Below are 21,333 nucleotides of genomic sequence, written 5' to 3' on the forward strand. Positions count from 1 at the left end.
GGGGCCCCTCCACACAGGATGTGTGATTAGCATATTGTGAGGGACACACTCGTTACGATTGAGTTGAACATGTTAATGCTCAAAAAGGTTCATTATGTTTTCTCAGAAAATCGTCTGACTAAAATAAAATTAAGAAGGGTATGAACCTTTTGCTGTTGGAATATTTAAATCGATTGAGAAAAGTTGAAGTAGTCCAGTGTGAAAAAACAGAATGAAAATGACACAACCACTCTGTTTTTAAAGGGGAGCTGCACTTTTTGGGGGAATTTTGCTTATCGTTTACAATCCTTATGAGAGACAAGAAGACAAAAAGTGTTTTTTTTTTTGGCATTCTAACTTGTACAAATTGCAGCTAATTGGAACAATCTATTCTACTTTTAAACCACTTTGAAATGCATTAAAAAACCATCAAGATTACTTCATTTACATTCCATAACCCGTATATCAACCAAACTGTAGCAACATTGTGATTGTAAGAGTGAACACGGGGGAACTTTTTCCAGCGTGCTGCGGTATTAGCTGTAAAAGCTAGCTACGGCAAGAGGTAAGCTAGCTTCTACGTCAGCACCCAAATTGCTTTCAAGTTTGTAATGCACAACACACAGCAATAAGACACCAAAATGAGGTGACTGAAAAACATGAACAATCATATTGCAGTTTCTGTAAAGTATTAGCCCACATTTCATGTTTTGTTTGTACACAGCTTGCTCGATAGCGTACGTAGTGGTAGTAACACGCATGACGTGCTGCGTGTATCATGATCGATATTAAAATGTGACTCACTCAATGCCCAGTTGTGCGTTTGGTCCCGCTGGTCGGGGACGTTTTTTCCTGTTTATATTTGGTTAGCACTCAATTTATGTCGAAAAAGCATGGCTCCAAGTTCCACATTTACAGCGTCAAAGTCACGCTGACCTCACTCTCTCAGCTCCGTCTGCTCCAACGTCTCACCCTCTCTTCCTGCTGATTCTGTATATTCAGCTTAAAAAAATAAGGTTGTGAATCCTTATCGTCTTCATTGTCTGTTACCAACTCTGCCACGATTAGTAAACGGAAACGTTTGTTTGTTGCCGGAAGTCGGAAGTGCGTTGCTATGGAAACGGAAAGAGATGCGCTGAGGAAGTAGGTTCCCGCTATGCTTAAAATGAACAAAATACAATAAATATTGTACATATTACATATTGGTATGAACATGTCTGTTACTACCTTATTTATATACTTGCAGTGAGTATATAAAACGTTGATGGAGGGTTTTAACACTAGAAGTCCCAGCATTTTTCTGTCTACCTAGAAGACCCAGAGAGGGGTCATTTGGCCCGACGCTTTTCCCGAATACACTAATCACTCATTTTGTTATGGTAATGAGGCTGTTAGGGGCAGTTTGTCTAGGTAGACAGAAAAATTATACATGTGGGAAATGCCGAAAGGAGCAATGGCAGTGCCAGGATTGTGAGTGACTGCTCAAATGTATGTCAGTCACGTTTACATGGACATGGTTTTTCATTCTTTGTAAATATGCTTTTTTCTTTGTAAATTTTTTTTTTTAAACTATTTTTGGCACACAAAAATAACAATTGCTTCTGCAACAACCCTCCACACCAAAACTGGGAAAACAGTTGCTTTTTCATTCTTTGTAAATATGTTTTGTTTTGTATTTTTTTTAACAATAAATGTCAGAGTGTTGATCCCTTCATTCTGTTGATCCTTGCAAAAACACACACAACCTACCTCAGAACTAAAGCTTGAGCTGTAAGGTCCCCTCCCCCACACAGGCTCAAGTGGCCCCCTGCCGTGTGCCACTAACAGCCACATTTTCATAACAAAAGGAGTGTCCACAGGGGGGACTAGGGGTCAAATGACCCTCTTGTGTGTTTTCTAGGTAAAAATGTCAATTGACCCTTCTCTGGGACTTCGCGTGTTAAAGGCCTACTGAAATGCCATTTTCTTATTTAAACGGGGATAGCAGGTCCATTCTATGTGTCATACTTGATCATTTCGCGACCTTGCCATATTTTTGCTGAAAGGATTTAGTAGAGAACATCGACGATAAAGTTCGCAACTTTTGGTCGCTGATAAAAAAGCCTTGCCTGTACCGGAAGTAGCGTGACGTCACAGGTTGTGGAGCTCCTCACATCTGCACATTGTTTACAATCATGGCCACAAGCAGCGAGAGCGATTCGGACCGAGAAAGCGACGATTTCCCAATTAATTTGAGCGAGGATGAAAGATTCGTGGATGAGGAAAGTGAGAGTGAAGGACTAGAGGGCAGTGGAAGCGATTCAGATAGGGAAGATGCTGTGAGAGGCGGGTGGGACCTGATATTCAGCTGGGAATGACTTAAACAGTAAATAAACACAAGACATATATATACTCTATTAGCCACAACACAACCAGGCTTATATTTAATATGCCACAAATTAATCCCGCATAACAAACACCTCCCCCCTACCGTCCATATACCCGCCAATACAAATCAAAAACCCGCACAACACACTCAATCCCACAGCCCAAAGTACCGTTCACCTCCGCAAAGTTCATACAGCACATATATTTCCCCAAAGTCCCCAAAGTTACGTACGTGACATGCACATAGCGGCACACACGTACGGGCAAGCGATCAAATGTTTGGAAGCCGCAGCTGCATGCTCACGGTACTGCGTATCCAACTCAAAGTCCTCCTGGTAAGAGTCTCTGTTGTCCCAGTTCTCCACAGGCCAATGGTAAAGCTTGACTAACATCTTTCGGGAATGTAAACAATGAAACACCGGCTACGTGTTTGTGTTGCTGCAGCCGGCCGCTAATACACCGCTTCCCACCTACAGCTTTCTTCTTTGCTGTCTCCATTGTTCATTAAACAAATTGCAAAAGATTCACCAACACAGATGTCCAGAATACTGTGGAATTTTGCGATGAAAACAGACGACTTAATAGCTGGCCACAATGGTGTCCCAAAATGTCCGCTACAATCCGTGACGTCACGCGCAGACGTCATCATACCGAGACGTTTTCAGCAGGATATTTCGCGGGAAATTTAAAATTGCACTTTACTAATCTAACCCGGCTGTATTGGCATGTGTTGCAATGTTAAGATTTCATCATTGATATATAAACTATCAGACTGCGCGGTAGTAGTGGGTTTCAGTAGGCCTTTAAAGTTGTTTTAGAAGGCTTTGAAGGCTACAATGGTGACTCCGATTATGTGCATCTTCCAAACATTTTTTTTTATCATCTTTAGAATGCTAAGAAAAACAAAAAAAACATGTGTGTTCTTGTCTCCAATAATGATTGTGAATGATAGGCACAATTTAAAAAAACTGCAGTTCCCCTTTAAGGATGTACTGCAAACACCCCCCTGAATCCTGATGACATTTCCGGGCCAAGTTTGGCCACCATTTTGGCAAAAGTAGGTACTACCAGGTACTTTTTGTAGCAGCTGACAGCATATGTCATATATACTGCTGCTTGTTTATCAATACAGCCAATTAGTCATTGCAACATTTTAGGATAAACACGCTATTGTTACTTTACCATTTTGGTGCCCTTAGCCTCCTCTTACATAAAACTGAGGTGCGCACCGAAATTGTTGTTATGGCGCAGCTTTACTAATGAAACTTGCAGAAACAAAAGCAGCAGGTCTGCGTTTGCTCGTGCAAGACAATACCGACAGCTTACTTGTTGACAGCGGCAAATGTTTCTCGGATTTGTGGAAGCTCGGGAGGGATTACTTAAAGATGAACAAGGGGGTAAATGAGGGGGGGGGATGTCCAAAAAATAAAATCCCTCTTTATATATTTACACAGCATTTTGCCTCCAAACAGCGATGCGATTGGCATATTAGGTTTTGTTCCATGCTCTCCTGTTTGATGAAAACAGACAGGATTATTATTGGCGGAGGGGGGAGAACAGTTCTGGATGTGAGGTGCGGCTTAGCAAGCGAGCTTTGAACACGAGCATAAGGACGGTCACATGCTACATCGCCAGTCAGCGGTAGCTTGGCACGGGCCTGCTACTGCTGGCTGGGACTATTTACAATGACTTCACACATGTGCACATTATTGTTAAAAATGTCAGAGAATCTACCGGTGTACAACAAGTCTATAAATAGAGATTTTAGCTTGACTCTTTGGAGAATGAATTCAGATGCTATTTTGAGGTACCTGGCAGGAAATTACACCCACGGTTTTGGTGCATGCACGACTCACCGGCAGTGGCTATTTTCATGCAAGAACACACACACACATACACACACGCGCGCAGATATCAGAGCGCACTAACCATAGGGAGTTTGTGCTGAGCTGGTTGGGACGTCAGGATGAATCAGTGTGGGGACAGCTGAGTGGACATGCCTATTCATCTGCCAAAGAAAAGAGGAGAAAAGGGGAGTGAGGGATTCTAAAAGATATGAGCTTGAGCCCCCCTGGAGCAACATGTTTGTGCAGTACTTTGCAGGCATACTCCATAGAGAGCTTTGCAAAGCAGGGGAGGTGAAAAGGACAAATATGCATGTTTGGTGCATACGTGACGTGGACATTGCAGATGCAAGCATGTAGGTTGCATGAACAAAAGGCTGACGATGGCCTGTTTATTCCCATCTGTTGACTTCATCCCCATTGTGTTAACCCCCATGCTTTAACCTTAACCCCCTAATTGCCACCCTCCAGTTTTCTCGTGCACATCCTCCACACCCCCCACCCGCCCGGAGACAGTGTGCCACATTGGCCATGCGCTAATCTGACGGCGTCTGCTTCAGCAAACACCTGCCATGTTTCGGACCACAAGGCTCATCCCAAAGCCCTAATATTTGTTTTTTTTTTGTAGCTCACCGGCACTTCAACTAAAACCGGAATAGCTTCACTCAATAGTGTGAAAATGTTTCAAAACATGAACCCCTACTGTGTTGCCTGTGCTATTATTTCTCAGATAAATACCCCACATGGCGGCACTGTTAAAAAATTAATAGACAAGCAAATCGTCTTACTGAGCAACTCATCGTCCATACTGTAAGTCCTTGATTATTTGTCTAATGATGATAAAACTTTGAGGATAGCTGTATTACGTGTGACCAAAACCCATAGGGGGCGCCACATACGTCATCAACAGTCATGTGAAACCATTCAGACAAGGTGTGTTCCAATCAGGGTTTTATACTGCCGGTTCCGATACCACTACTAATCACCTATATTAACTTTAAACTATTCCATGTATTTATGGTGAGTGCTATTGACAGTACAACAATATCAACACAATATTTAATGTAGTTCCTTATTTTCATTTATTCCATGACAATTGTTTGAGCAAAACAAAACCAATAGTAAAAAAAAAACCTAGTATATAGTGCATATTTGAACTGTTTGGTTTTTGCCGTTAAAGTCCTGAAATTATTTCATAAATATGTAAACATTAACAAAAAAATATAAAATATTTTGAAAAAATAAAAAATAGACAGAATCCCTCTAACATTGAACATACTCATACTACGCTTGGTATCGACACCATCAACTTATCGATCGATCCACCTTCCTCCTGCAGTACATGTGTTGTTATATTGTACTCTCTTTAGACTCTTAATCTACTTATTCATTTCATGTTAATAGCTGCTTAAATGTGGTTCCATCTACACTTCTTAAACTTTACTAAATACTTATTTATTGGCTTAGCGGTTATCTTAGCTATTAGAATGCCTGTTCCTGTTTTGCTCTTGGTGTATAACATATTTAGCCTTGTCCTACAGTGATAATGTTACTTAACATTCTAAGAAATTTAGTTTACATGCTGTAATGGAGGTGATTAATATTAATTTAGGGGAGCAGCTTCACACTGTGTATGAACACACATAATTAGCTGCTAGCTGGTTAGCTGCGGGACTACAAATAAAGTGTCAGCCAGAGGCGACCGTCGTTTGTGATCTGCATTAAAAGGAAATAATCAGAAATTGCATTAACATACTTTTTCACAAAAAACGTCTGATACTGATTGCAGGCCTATCGATCAGCACAGCTCTGATTAAGACAATGGGTATTAAATTATCGTGTTGATTGAGATTAATTAATTAGTCGTATTTAGCATGTTGTATTTTTTTTATTGCGTTAATCTTATTTTTAACCTAAAACTAAAGGAAACAGGTTCAATATTCAATACCTATTGCTAAGAAACGTGTTTGTACTGTTTAATGTTGTATTAACTTTAACCATTTATATGGACCTTTATTTTAGTAAATACAATAGGCTGCATCAGTTCAAGTCTGTGCAAAAAAATTACTTAATCACTTTTTTGTTTTTTATGTCCATCTTTATAATAATGTAATGTATTTAAATGAAAATACCTCAAGTTTAGAGCTTTTTTAAGCATTTTTAGGTGTGATCAAAAAAAGATTAGATTAATAATAACAGATCATAATTAATCAATCGCTATTTTTTTTAAATTTCTTGACAGAACTATTTTCGATATCCCATTTGTATATGTATTTGTGTAAGCAACCATTTTCTACCTGAACCTCCGCACAATAAAGGGTGAAAATGTGTCCACTATTTCACTGACAAATACACCATATGGTGGTGTGGTTATGAAACCCCACAAGTTAGATTGACTTGAAGTTTCTCACACAGCTCTACAAACCATCCACTGTAACTTTAGTCTGTTTTGTCCAATCACCACCAGGTTTAGTACTCACCTTTGAAGACCGACAAGTAAATGTGTATAAAATTTGAGTAGGATTGTTTGAAAAATATGACCGCCATTAAACAAAACGTCATAATTAACAACTAATAGTCTATAAGTGATTAATCATCTGTCTCATTATGATAAAACTTTAAATATATCTGCATTACATGTATGCTAGCACATCTTACAAAGCATTTTGACCACAACTCATAGGGGGCGCTGCAAGTAATTAGCGTAGTACCAAAACATGGGCGCCATAAAGCAAAACATCTTACTTCCCTAGCAACCAATTGTCAATTTGTATAATGATGAAACAATTTAGACACATGCACTTTAAAAAAAGATTAGTACACAATATATTTTCCCTGTCATTTCCAGTGCAATGGACAAACCTGGCGTGAGGACAGATGTCTGCAGATAATCAGACAGACAAGCTAAAAAATCTCAAGCTCTTTTTCAGTTCCTTTATCTGTTGTTCTTGCCCACGTTGAGGCGCCGCTGACATGCGGGCTGCAGCCTCTTTTGCTTTTTAACAATGAGCCTCTCAACCCCCTTAACAAGGGCTGGAGAGGGCGGACGTTGAGTCGATGTGACAGTTCTGGTGCGGCCGACACAATAGCAGGTTTTTACTTTTTTTTTTTACTGCGCGGCCAGAGGACGATCTTCTTGGTCACATGTCAAGACTTTGGGACCATTGTGCTGCAGAGTACTTAAACCCCACAGACTCATGATCCTCCTCATACTTAGCCGCCTTTACTCAAAGCACAATGAGGAAGAGACGTTGCTTTAATTAAACAGCAATGTTTACATTTATCACCAATAGACTCCTTTGATGTCAGCACTTAGCCCCGTCTCTGCGCGCCACTTTTGTTGCAACAAAGTTGGGTTATAATGGATTATTGATCGGGAATTAGAGTGTGCTGACCCCAGAGGGCCCATCCTGATTTGGTCAGGAATGAATGCAACCCTTCATGCTTCACCTCACACACTCAATTTGGACACACAGGCCTGACCCTCTCTTAATACAAGCGGACAGGCGCCTCTTTACTAGTGGGGAGACAAAGGTTACACTGGAGTCTTGTGTAATTGCAAATTGTCCTTAATGGATGATCAGTGCAGGGCTTCTTTCCCCCTCATATAAATATGAATACTCTTGTGACCCAAACCAGCTTGGACTTATGTGAAAACAATCTGCGGGAAATGCCGTGTTTGCGTAGAAAAATCTACCCAGAAGACAAAGACATATGGTCAGGTAGGTATGGGCGATATGGCCTAAAATCTGTTTTGCAATATATATTGCAGCCCCCTGCGATAACAATATATATCACAGTATATTATTTGGCATATAAATGTTAATAGAACCATTTCAAAACAGGTTACAAAGTATTCTAATTTGGCTGCCGATGTATGCAATAACATATTACATAATTTCTAGATGTATTATATTCTCAAAACTTTTATGAATCTACTGTTAATATATGGTTACTTTCTGTTGTACCTTGGCTCTGTGAAAATATACTAAGCACATAGTCTTCTGTTGTTTCAATAATTGACAGTTTTGGGTGATACTACAAATTTGGGTATTGATTCAATACCAAGTAGTTACTGGGGAAGTATTGATCATACCAATGCTGATACTGATACTTTGAATTTTCTAAATCATTTAATGCAGTGCTTGTTAAAGGGCAACTGGGGGGGCGGGGGTGTCTCTCATTTCCCTATCGTTCAGTAAGACAAGCACACGTTTTACTTTTTTTATGCATTCTAACATATCATTTGACAAGGTTGGAACTGTAAGTAGGTTAGATGTAATTACTGAAACAATTACAATCAAGAGTAAGATTATTAATTCAGTGTGAATATTTGAATGGGCCCCGCACCTCGAGGTCAAAATGGTTAAGAGCCCCTGATCTGGACCACAAGTAAGTGTTTTAAATGTAGATTAAAATCATCATAGGTTGCTTTGATGGTTTTTGTTGACCATGTCACCAATTCAAAATGTATCGTTTTTTTATGGGAAAAATTAGGTGCATCCCTGGGAGGCATGGAGAGTTAGTTTACTGCATTCTTAGTAAATAAATGCAATCAAAAGTTTGCTTACAATGGAGCCTACGGTAGTCATTCTATTCTGCCTTTGAAAGGGCTTAAAAACGTATCCAAAACCTCCATCAAGGTTTTATATACATGATGCAAGTATAGACTTAGACTTATACTTAGACAAACTTTAATGATCCACAAGGGAAATTGTTCCACACAGTTGCTCAGTTACATGATGGAAAGTGTAAAGATTGGAAGGACAATGCAGGTATAAATAGACTAAATATAGCGATATAAAATATAACATATATACATAATATTTACATAATATATGTACAGTATATTATATATACTGATATATTATGTCTACATCATATATACAAAATATAACAATTACCATGTACGGACATAACGACAATATTACAGTATATGTGACAGCTGCAGCATAAGATAGAGAGTAGATACAGCAGAAAATAGAAAATAGACATTAAAAACAAAGAGAAATAGCTAACATAGAAGGTGTCAAGTAATAGACAGATATCATCTATTGCTGTATGGCGAGTGATTATACAGCTAGATGGAGTGCGGAATGAAGGAGTTCTTGAATCGAACACTGTGGGAACGAAGCTGAAGGAGCCTGTTGGAGTATGAACTCCTCTGTCCCTCAATTGTGTGTGTGTGTGTATACATATGTATATATATATATATATATATATATATATATATATATACATATATATATATATATATATATATATATATATATATATATATATATATATATATATATATATATATATATATATATATATATATATATATATATACTACCGTTCAAAAGTTTGGGGTCACCCAAACAATTTTGTGGAATAGCCTTCATTTCTAAGAACAAGAATAGACTGTCGAGTTTCAGATGAAAGTTCTCTTTTTCTGGCCATTTTGAGCGTTTAATTGACCCCAAAAATGTGATGCTCCAGAAACTCAATCTGCTCAAAGGAACGTCAGTTTTGTAGCTTCTGTAACGAGCTAAACTGTTTTCAGATGTGTGAACATGATTGCACAAGGGTTTTCTAATCATCAATTAACCTTCTGAGCCAATGAGCAAACACATTGTACCATTAGAACACTGGAGTGATAGTTGCTGGAAATGGGCCTCTATACACCTATGTAGAAATTGCACCAAAAACCAGACATTTGCAGCTAGAATAGTCATTTACCACATTAGCAATGTATAGAGTGTATTTCTTTAAAGTTAAGACTAGTTTAAAGTTATCTTCATTGAAAAGTACAGTGCTTTTCCTTCAAAAATAAGGACATTTCAATGTGACCCCAAACTTTTGAACGGTAGTGTATGTAACGTAGTAACAGGCACATTTATAACATGTAATAATTACTAATTATAATTAATTTCAAAAACGTATCCTGACGTTTACTTTTTTTTCCAACAATATCACTGATCACTGCAAACTTCATGAGACAAACATAATAAACATTACTATTGTACAATGTCTGCCGTCATTAGGATGCCGACTGTTAGGATGTTGATAAATTGCTGTTTAGATGAAGAATGACTCATAACCCTCGTAAAGAAAAAAGAGGAGTTAAACCAAGCGTTTTTTCGTGTCTTTTTAGCCATATCTAGGTCTACATTTGATGCTAAAATTGACCAATTTGTAGGATTATGTCCTCATCCCTCTTCTATCAAGGTAAAATTAATATTTATGATCTAAAATAAACGTTAACAAGCTCCGAGGCGAGAAAGCAGCTCACCAGCCGATGATGTCAACATAGCCACACAAAGTAGTTAGTCATCTCTGTTGTCTCGGCGCCGCTATAAAAAGTGTGTCTGCGTTAGCGCTTATGATAACAATATCACCAATACTTGGTTAATATTCAAGTCACGAAATGTAAATAGAGTATTGTTGGCGGTTTTTCAATGGTTAATTAGAGGGCCTCCATTCCAATGTAAGCAGACTTCTATTAACGAGTTAGAATGCATTGAAAAAAAATACATCCGTCGTCTTGTCTCTCACAATGATTGTGAACAATAATCAAAATTCCAAAAAAGTGCAGTTCCCCTTTAACCATAGTGCCAGGGCCCATTGTTGGGCCACGACTCAGCGAATGTCCCCTACCGGACCGCCAAACTCACTTGTAACACACTTCTCCGCCATGACAATGACAATATCGAACAAACAGAAGAAGTCTCAATTGTAAGTTGTAGAAGTATTTTTAGTGCGAAATAATTATTTAATTGGTGAGGCTGTATTTTCATTTTTTCTTAAATTTAATTGACAGTTTATTTAAAAAACATATTACCATTCATTATTAATTTAGTTAGAATTTAATTATTTTAGCAATACGTAATTGTATGTACATTGATTTGTCATACACCCACCTCCATTCAAGCGTTCGAGCTTGCGGTTAACATATCCTCTTACAGTATGTGGTGTAGCATGTTTAACTATTATTTGTCCTCCAGTGATAATAGTACAGAATATTTTGCCACCATGGAGGTGAGGATTCCTGACTTAGAAGTGGTTTTGCACTGTGGAGGGACTTCAGTTGCTAGCGAGACAGCTACATTGTGTTGAGAGCACCTTCATATCTCATCCATAATACTCTGTAGTAATAGTGTTTGTGTGTGTGTGTGTGTGTATGTTGTTTAATATGTTATGCTGCCTTCTATTTGATATCAAGTTCATTTCAGTGTGGTGCTCGTTGCTGCTTTTATTATTATAACAATATTTCCTGCATTGAACTTGCTGTGCTTCTGACGCTGTCTTGTTGACATACACATCAAAAGTAGCTTGCCATGTTACAAACGTCTCGCCATTGGTGTTGTAACGTACATACAAGTAATTAATTAGACCACTCATTACTAGTAAAAGTTCATATAACGCCGTTATTCGGAACATTGCTTACCAGTCAGAGAAGGTAAGGGACTTGGTTCAAGCCCTGATTAGGGCATGTTTTTTAAACCAATCATCTGGGATTTGTGATGAAAATTACATTTCCCGGGAAATTTGCTATGTATTGAAATGCCAATGTTAACAAATATGCCTTCTCTTCCTTCATTAGGCATGAAAAACATCAGCGAAACAGCTGGACAAGGCTTTGCCATGTTTTTTTCTATTTTGTTTAGGAAACGTCTAACCAGTAGCGATGCTAATATTTTGGTTAATTTTGCGCCAAACAACGTCAAGAGATTTCCCAAAAATTGTTATTACCTGAGATGTACTGTAAGCTCAGCGCTACACGAGGAGGAGGGGGAGTTTTTGAGCGCTGGCGAACAGTTTGGAGAAAAATTATCACAAGAACTCAAATCAGATATCAAAACATATACAGGGGGATTTATTACAGCAATAACTTTTTTTTCGCTATAATTAACTGCACTTCAATGAATAAAGAGAAAAGACAGTCTTTTCTCGTGTAGGACTAAAGAGCAGAAGCTTGGGTTCTCTCTGTACCAACAGTAATTATGACCTGCTCTATTTACAGGTTCTCTTGATCGGCGAGGATGCATCCCCGTCAAATACCAGGATGACCGAAAAGCGGTGATGGTTCCCAGATTTTTGTACAACCGACAAACTTTTTGAACCTTGTTGACAAAGAAGTCAGCAACCACTCAGCATCGCTCGAGAAGGAAGGATGGAGACCAAAGGGAGGGAGGAGGATCCATCAAAACCCACGTCAAAGGCGGAGACAGAGGAAGACGAGAGCTCCGGTCATACCTGCGGCGTGTGTGGTCGCAGCTTCCCCCTCCTCAGCTCTTTGTCCCAGCACATGAGGAGACACACCCGGGAGAAACCGTACAAATGTCCTTACTGCGACCACAGGACTGCCCAGAAAGGCAGCCTGAAGGCTCACATTCGGAGCCACAAACTGGGTCTTTTCAGCCAGAACTCTGGGGACACTGATACAGTACAAAGAGGGGGGGACACCGTGGAGCCCGACACCCCTGAGGAAGTCTCTGGCAGAGGTCACAACGCCAACGGGAAGGTGAAGAAGAAAGCCAGCAAGAAGAAAGATTCTGCAGTTGAAGGTGAGGATGATGGCGGGTGGGACGGCGCGGGGACGTTCATCTGTGCCGTCTGCAGCCAAGTCTTCCCTCAGGTGCCGCTGCTTAAGTCACACATGAAGCGGCATCGCGGCGCTCAGGACCATGGGTGCCGGATTTGCGGGCGCCGCTTCCGCCAGGCTTGGTTCCTCCAGAGCCACATGCGCATTCACCGGGTCAAAGCCCAGCTGCGGGGCGGCAAGGGTCAGGAACCTCCCACCACCGTCAACGGGGTCCCCCAGGATCCTGAGTCGCTGACCAACGACGAGTGCCTCTATGAGCTTTGTGCTGCATGCGGAAACTTCTTCCTTGATGGCAAAACCTTGAGGATACATGAAAAGCTACACAAGTTGAACCACAGAGTACCGCAGGACCCAGAGGCCTCTGAAATGGGTGTCACGCAGAACCAGTTTTTGGAAGGCCTGAAGCTCACTCGTGTTGGACTGCAGAAGGAGGACAAAAGTGAGAAACAGCGGATTCCAGAGCTGGATCCCGTTTGCAGCTACCAAGCGTGGCAGTTGGCCACCAGGGGGCGACTGGCGGAAGCCACAGAGAAATGTTTAGGCTGGGAAGAGCGCCTTGCTGATGCGGAGGTGGCGTACGACACAGAGAAGGGCGAGTACGTCCCCATCAAGCACAACAAGAAAAGGAAGCAAATGGACCCCTTGGGGCCCGCCGTGAAGAAGAAGAAAGGCGACTTGGGTTTCAATCGGGCGGAAAAAAGTCTGGCTCAGGTTAAGGCTGCCTTCTCCACCTCAGACAAAAAAATGTGCCAGAAAGACCGGATCCTGCTGAACGGACTTGGTCACGCGTTCTACCAGGCGCTGCAAAACAGAACGGTAAAGGAGGACGGAGTCTTCCCCAAACACACCAATGACGGCAAGAATAAGGAGCCTGAAGGTAGGAGGAGCCACTGGACACTTATTCAGCAACACTCTGTAATGTTTGCTCGCATGAAACATCAATTAATATTTCACTACCATTCTATTTGGACTTCAGGAATGAAGTACTTTGAAACTATTTGTTTTTGTGGATAGAGACCTCATGTGGAACACTGGTGCAATTACAAGCCAGTGTGGCCTAAACAAAATTCTTTGATGGACTACAAGGGAAAAAAAAAAATTACGTAATTTGTCTAGTACTTTTATTTACCAAATAATAAAATAACATTTAAAAAATATTGTACAACAATAGCATAAATGTGCTATTTTTTTTAAATAAAACATTGTAATAATGATTAAATAAAATATATAAAAGTATCAAATAAATTTAAAAAATTCAACACTATAATATGGAAGCTGTTATCACATTTTTTTTTTCAAAGAATAATAAAATGTGAAAAAAGGTATTTACGGTTCAGTTCTTTTTGGCACACATCAAATGCAAAATTAATCCATAACAATAATCGCTAATTTTGAATCAGAATCTATTAATCTTTTGCAGCGATGATAAGAAACCCACTCATCTAACCCTAATGGCAAATCATACCAGCTTTCCAAAAACTGCAGCAAAAATATTTATACTGTAACATTTATTGTCATGCCTTATATTTTCCAGTGTTAAAAATCATTCCAAACAATATATATTCGTATTGCAAGGGGAAAAAAAAGACAAAAAAAATGTGTATAATTTTGCTGCATGCTTTAAATAGGACAATGTAGTGCCATCTGGTGGAAAAAAAGATAGACCAAACCTTAAAGAATTGCATTTGCTTATGTTAACCGTGGAACCAAAAATGGTACAAAATATCTCCAGGATGTATTGAGAGTTGAATAATTAGCACACTTCAAGAATGAGTGTACAGTATTTAGTGTTTCAGACTAATCAATTTTTGATGGTGGGGGCGTGTCATGTCAAAATGGCATCGTCGTATAATTTAGCTAAAAAAAAAGTTGTCAATGCCGTGTTATTAGTATCAATATATCTTTTTTTATTTCCATTGTTTTAATGTATTTTTTAATCGTTGCTGCTTATTTAATTCTTTTTTGTCATGGGACGAAGGAAAGTATATTAATAAACACTTGAAGTGTACCTACAGGAATCATGGTAAATCCACAATACAGTTGGAATATGTTTCCATACAGGATAAAGGTTGTCTTATGCTGCTAGCTTAATGCTAACATACAATGGGCAAACCCATTGACATGCCAACGAAAAGTAGCATTGCGATCGTTTTAAACTTGTAAACAAATTACATTTTAACGGAACACAACTGACATCACAAATATATGAATGTATGCGAAACAAACATTTGTTTTTGTTCAGCTATTCCTGAACCGCTGCACATAAAAGGGTGAAAATGTGTTGCCTGTGCTATTATTTTTAGGATAAATACTTAAAATGGTGTCGCCAATTTTAACCCCATAAATCAGATTACCTTGAAATTTCTCACGCAGCTCTACTAAACACCCACTGTAACTGCAGGGTGTCTCACCAAATCAGAACAAAATTTGGAACACACCTTTTGGGGACTTACTAACTCTACTTACTGGGCATGTAATAGTCATTTGTCTAATGATGATAAAACTTTGAGCATATCTGTATTACATACAGTTAGGTCCATAAATATTTGGACAATGACACCATTTTCAGTATTCCAGCTCTGTACAACACCACCATGTTTTTAAACTGAAACAATCAAGATGTGCTTTAAGTGCAGACTTTGAGCTTTAATTTGAGGGTATTTACATCCAAATCAGGTGAACGGTGTAGGAATTACAACACATTTTATATGTGCCTTCCACTTTTTAAGGGACCAAAAGTAATTGGACAATTGGGTACTCAGCTGTTCCATGGCCAGGTGTGTTATTCCCTTGTTTTTTCCCATTTATTTCATTTACAAAGAGCAGATAAAAGGCCTAGATGTAATTTCAAGTGTGGTATATTCATTTGGAATCTGGGGTGGTCATCTCTCAATATGAAGTCCAAAGAGCTGTCACTATCAGTGAAGAAAGCCATCATTAGGCTGAAAAATCAAAACAAAGCCATCAGAGAGATAGCAAAAACGTGAGGTGTGGCCAAATCAACTGTTTGGTACATTCTTAGAAAGAGAGAACGCACTGGTGAGCTCAGCAAAACCAAAAGACCTGGAAGACCACGGAAAACAAGTGAGGTGGATGACAGACAAATTATTTCCTTTGTCAAGAAAAACCCCTTCACAACAGTTGGCCAGATGAAGAAAACTCTCCAGGAGGTAGGTGTATCTGTGTCCAAGTCTACAATTAAGAGAATACTTCACCAGAGGAAATACAGAGGTTTCATCACAAGGTGTAAATCATTGGTGAGCCTCAAAAACAGGAAGGCCAGATTAGAGTTTGCAAAGAAACATGTAAAAGAGCCTGTGCAGTTCTGGAACAACATCTTATGGACAGATGAGACAAAGATCAACTTGTAGCAGAATGATGGAAAGAAAAGAGTATGGAGAAGGGAAGGAACTGCTCAAGATCCAAAGCATACCACCTCATCAGTGAAGCATGGTGGTGGTAGTGTAATGGCGTGGGCATGCTTGGCTGCCAGTGGAACTGGATCTCTTATATTTATTGATGATGTGACAGCTGACAAAAGCAGCAGAATGAATTCTGAAGTGTTTCGGGCAATATTATCTGCTCATATTCAGCCAAATGCTTCAAAACTCATTGGACGGCGCTTCACAATGCAGATGGACAATGACCCGAAGCATACTGCGAAAGCAACCAAATAGTTTTTTTTAAGGAAAAGAAGTGAAATGTTCTGCAACGGCCAAGTCAATCACCTGACCTGCTCCGATTGAGCATGCATTTCACTTGCTGAAGACAAAACTGAAGGGAAAATGCCCAAAGAACAAGCTGGAAGTGAAGACAGCTGCAGCAGAGGCCTGGTAGATCATCACCAGGGACCAAACCCAGCGTCTGGTGATGTCTATGGGTTCCACACTTTAGGCTGTCATTGACTGCAAAGGATTTGCAGCAAAGTATTGAAAAGTGACAATTTGATTTATGATTATGTTAGTTTGTCCAATTACTTTTGGTCCCTTAAAAAGTGGAAGGCACATATAAAATGTGTTGTAATTCCTACACCGTTCACCTGATTTGGATGTAAATACCCTCAAATTAAAGCTCAAAGTCTGCACTTAAAGCACATATTGATTGTTTCATTTTAGAAACATTGTGGTGTTGTACAGAGCTGCAATACTGAAAATTGTGTCAATGTCCAAATATTTATGGACCTAACTGTATATGCGAGCATGTTTTGCAAAGTAATTCGAACCAGTTTGTCTCCCACTTGAAACATACTCTCTATATCCCCCTGCCTGCAGATAACAAGCCTTTCTTCTGCGAGCACTGTGACTTCCACACCCCCGACGTCTCGCTACTCAGGTCTCACGTGCACACGCAGCATCAGGAAGTTCCGGCGTCTTGCGGAAAACAGAGCTTGCGTTCGGACAACCAAAGTGTCTCCAAGGCCTCGCGGTACATGGACTACCTCAGGAAACGGAGCGCCTTGCTTTGTCAGCCATATTGGAACCCCTACCCTGGGCCGCCTGGTGCGGGGTTGGCGGAGTTGAACATTAAGACGGAGAAGGGCAATGAGGAGGAGATTGAAGTTCAAGGAAGAGAATCAGACGGTGTTCTAAACTTGTCTTCATTAGATGGAGACAAAGGACAAGTGTCTTGCGTTAAAAAAGAAGGCCTGGCGAGACATCATTGCCCGTACTGCTCGCACGCCACCTGCTATCCGGAGGTGCTGTGGATCCACCAGCGGGTGTCACACAGGGTTGGCACCAGCAGCTCCGTGGCTCCCAAGTGGGCCCCGTGCGTGCACAGTCTTAGAAGTCCAAAGACGGGCATTTCCCAATGGAGGCGCACGGGACCCCCGCCGTTCCTCGAAGGGAAGGACTGCCCGACTTTGCCTGCTCCTAGGAGTAAGCGCACGCAACCACCAGGTGGCGCTCCAAAGAGCAGCAGCAGCAAGCAGACGGCCGCCAAAAGCCAATCAGGTGCCAAGTCCAAGCCTCAGTCTAAGGACTCTAGATCAAAAGCACCCGAGAGGAAGTCTGGTGAGCAGCAGCGGGCGGCGGAGGGGGCCGGTAAAGCCCCCAGCAGCCAGGCTAGCTCGTCCACCAAGGGCGCCTCTGGGAGAACCACGGTGGAAGGAGTCTTCCCGAAAGAAGGTCTCGGCCTTATGTTGGCCCGAAGTCACGCCGGGGCGCCATCAAATTCATCCACAGACAGACTCCACCCACAAAGGCGTTCATGTGACTCCTCCCCAGCACCCAAAGATGCTGACGTGTGGGCCGCCATGAGCATGTGGAGCCACAGAGCCTACTTCGAACCGCTGCTGTTTGCTCAGGGAAAGCGGGACACCCCAGCAATGGACACGCCTGTGGACTTTGACGTCTTGAGCCTCCTGAAGAACTACAGCCCTCACGAGCTGGCAGCGCTCTACCAGCACTGGGGCTTCGTAGACCCCAGGCTTGATCCACAAGGTGAGGGGACTCCTCTAAAGACGAAAAGCACTTCATTTTCAAACATTTACAACACACTTCTATCTTTGCAGCAATGCTGCGGCTAAACGGGACTTATGGAAATGAAGTCCATTCCTCCTCTGAAGCTTCCAAACAAGTGCGTGTCCGATTTTTATTATTTAAATTTAATAAAAACTACAAGCGTTTCGATTGAAATTGCACAATGACAGAAGTCAGGATGAATAATATCAGGCACTACGGCATTCATTGAATAATAAATATAATATTTCAGCATAAATGATAGGAACAGTTTATATATTATTATTTAATGAATACCACACATTTTGGATACATTATACACGACTTTGTGTTTTGCATCAAATAAATGAACACATTCAGGATAAGATATCACACACTGGTATTCGTAAATAATGAGCAATTAATTCAGAATAAAGAATATCAGACACTCTGTTATATAAACCATATTAAACACTGTGCCATTCATTAGATCATAAGGCATTCAGGATAAATGATGTCAGGCATTCTGGTATTCATGAAATCAACGGAAATATTCAGAATAAAAATGTTATCAGATACTAACATTCAATTAAACAATAAATGAATGTATTTTGAATCAATTACATCAGATACTGTTATTTATTAATACATTTTGGATAAATGATATAGTTGTATTAATTAAATAAACAAACAAATTCAGGATAATAATATTAGACACGGTGGCATTTAGTAAATAATGAATTCAGGATAAATGATATCAGGCACTGTGGTTCTCAGCATTCGGCTTTCTCTACATTACTTGTAAATACCGTAAGCCTGGACGGTTTCTCCAACCAGATCATATTATTAGTATGTTCTTGCTCAATCCTTTCTGTAATTTTACTCAATATTTTGATATGCTAAAAGTTTGTAGGTAAATCAATAAGTTAAGAATAAAGAATATCAGACACTTGGCTATTTATTAAATACTGAATGAATTCAGAATATATTATAACATACACTGTGGCAATTATTAAATAATCTTGCATAAATTCAGGATAAATGGTATCAGACATTACATAATTCATAAAGGGAATAAGCGGTAGAAAATGGATGGATGGATGGATAAATAAATGTAAAAAAAAATCAGGATAGATGATATCAGACACTGTAGCATTAATAAAATAATACATGGAGGACTTCAGAATAAATCATACCAGACACTGACTTTCATTAAATAATACTGTAAATTAATGAATTCCGGATAAATGATATCAGACTTTATGGTTTTCATTAAATATTAATTGAATACATTCAGGACAAATGAAATCAGATGCTGTGGTTCTCAGTGTTCTGTTTCCTCCATATTCCACGTAAATCTCATACACTTGTACCGTTTATCACACAGGATCATACAATTAGTACATTATTTGAGTTATCAGCTCAATCTGTTCCATAATTGTTTCCACATTTTGATATGCTAAAAGTTTTGAGGCCTTATTGTACCAAAATAATGGCCCTGTACTGTATTTGTCATAACGTGAAAGCTGAGCATCTTGAAGTGCTTTTACCTCCTGTGTGTCATCCTACAGGTAACCAGTCGCTCCACTTCCACCTCAGGGTCTCTCCACAAAGGAACGTGAAGACTCCTCTGCGTCCTCCCCACTGATAAACTGACTGACGCACCGTGACTTCCTAAAAAATGAATAGTAATTAAGGCACTTGATTATTATGCACAACATATGCAAACAAAGTATTTTGTGAAACAAAGTTGGAATGGGAGTAAAATGTGAAACTGGAAATAAGACTACAAAGACATTTGATTGTAAGACAGTTCTGTCCTTGCATTTCCTTTAATAGGGACATCAATTCATCGTTGTTATACTTTATCAGTAAACATTTCATTTAAAGCATGCCAAATGGACAAAACCACTGACAGCTTTAACTCTTGACATTCCCAACTTACAGCAAATGTTTTACTTTTTGCCAAACTGTAGAACAAGTCTCTCCTTTTCTGTGTGAATATCAGCACTGGTGTCATTCATGCCAGCAATATCCTCATTTATTATCTTCCAGGTCCAAAGACTTAAACCATCACATCATTGCTTACTTTTGTGTTTTCCCCCTTAATTTTAATTTCCATTCCCTGAACTGTATTTGTGTCCTAGAGAGAGAAATAATGTGTTTGCACCAAAAACAAACAAAAAAAGCCATCAACTTGTGACTACTACTGAGAGTGACGGGTACTGACTTTGAAATCATTTGTACATGATAGTTTTATTTATGTTTTTTGTTCCGAGTGAAATTGTAACACTCTTTATGTACTTGATTTATTTGTAGTCGGAAATGTTGAACGAAAGATAATAAATTGTTCTGCAAAAAACTTTGTTTTTGTATCAAAAAGTATGTTGAGACCGCTTGTATGTTTTGTTTTAACGTGTAATATTGTTATAACATGGCTGACAGTTTACGCTTTAACTCAAACGTTACAAATTATTTTGAGGAATTCAGTATAAATGATATCAAGACACTACTATTCATTGAATAAATGATATCAGACATTGGTATTGATTAAATAAACTAATTCAGGACAAACAATATTAGACACTGTGCCATTTATTAAACAGGACAAACAATATTAGACACTGTGCCATTTATTAAATATTCAATGAAGTTATCAGGCATTGTGGTATTCATTAAATAAATAAACAAAATCAGGATAAATGAGATCTGACTGTAGAATTCATTAAATTAAAAACGGATTCATTTTGAATAAAATAGCTGAGATAGGCTCCAGCGCCCCCCGCGATCCCGAAGGGAATAAGCGGTAGAAAATGGATGGATGGATAGATCAAACAATAATACTCTAAATAGATATTAGACATTGTGGTATTGATTAAATAAACAAACGCAGGATAAGCAATATCAGACACTGTCACGAACAGACGTCGCTGCTGTAATTGTGACCTCAGGATGCAGGTGTTGACATGCTTGTAAGAGTTTTAATACTCACAAGGAAGTGCAAGCACAAGCAAAGGTAACCAATAACTGAGCAGTTTACATACAACACAAATAGTAACAGTTGTCAGCACTTGATAATCCTCCGCTTGCATATAAAGAAGCCTGATTGGCAACC

General features: G+C 39.5%; 1 protein-coding gene and 1 pseudogene across 2 annotated transcripts in view; one reads left to right on the top strand and one right to left on the bottom strand.

The window, feature by feature from the left end:
- The window catches only part of LOC133655900 (relaxin-3 receptor 1-like), a 79,026-nt pseudogene extending 59,163 nt beyond the window's left edge, over nt 1-19,863 (bottom strand).
- The window catches only part of LOC133655899 (zinc finger protein 516-like), a 49,651-nt gene extending 29,077 nt beyond the window's left edge, over nt 1-20,574 (top strand). Inside the window, exons 2-5 of one of the 2 annotated variants that reach the window (XM_062056509.1) lie at nt 12,199-13,657; nt 17,052-18,221; nt 18,293-18,357; nt 19,790-20,574. In XM_062056509.1, the coding sequence (XP_061912493.1) occupies nt 12,349-13,657; nt 17,052-18,221; nt 18,293-18,357; nt 19,790-19,840 (2,595 nt within the window). In that variant the 5' untranslated portion in view covers nt 12,199-12,348 and the 3' untranslated portion in view covers nt 19,841-20,574. Of the gene's footprint in view, nt 1-12,198; nt 13,658-17,051; nt 18,222-18,292 lie in introns of both variants that reach the window. The other variant, XM_062056508.1, reaches the window with a different exon arrangement.
- The last annotated feature ends 759 nt before the right edge of the window (nt 20,575-21,333 follow it).

This window comes from Entelurus aequoreus, linkage group LG08, assembly GCF_033978785.1.
Source record: "Entelurus aequoreus isolate RoL-2023_Sb linkage group LG08, RoL_Eaeq_v1.1, whole genome shotgun sequence".
In the NCBI taxonomy this organism is placed as follows: domain Eukaryota; kingdom Metazoa; phylum Chordata; class Actinopteri; order Syngnathiformes; family Syngnathidae; genus Entelurus; species Entelurus aequoreus.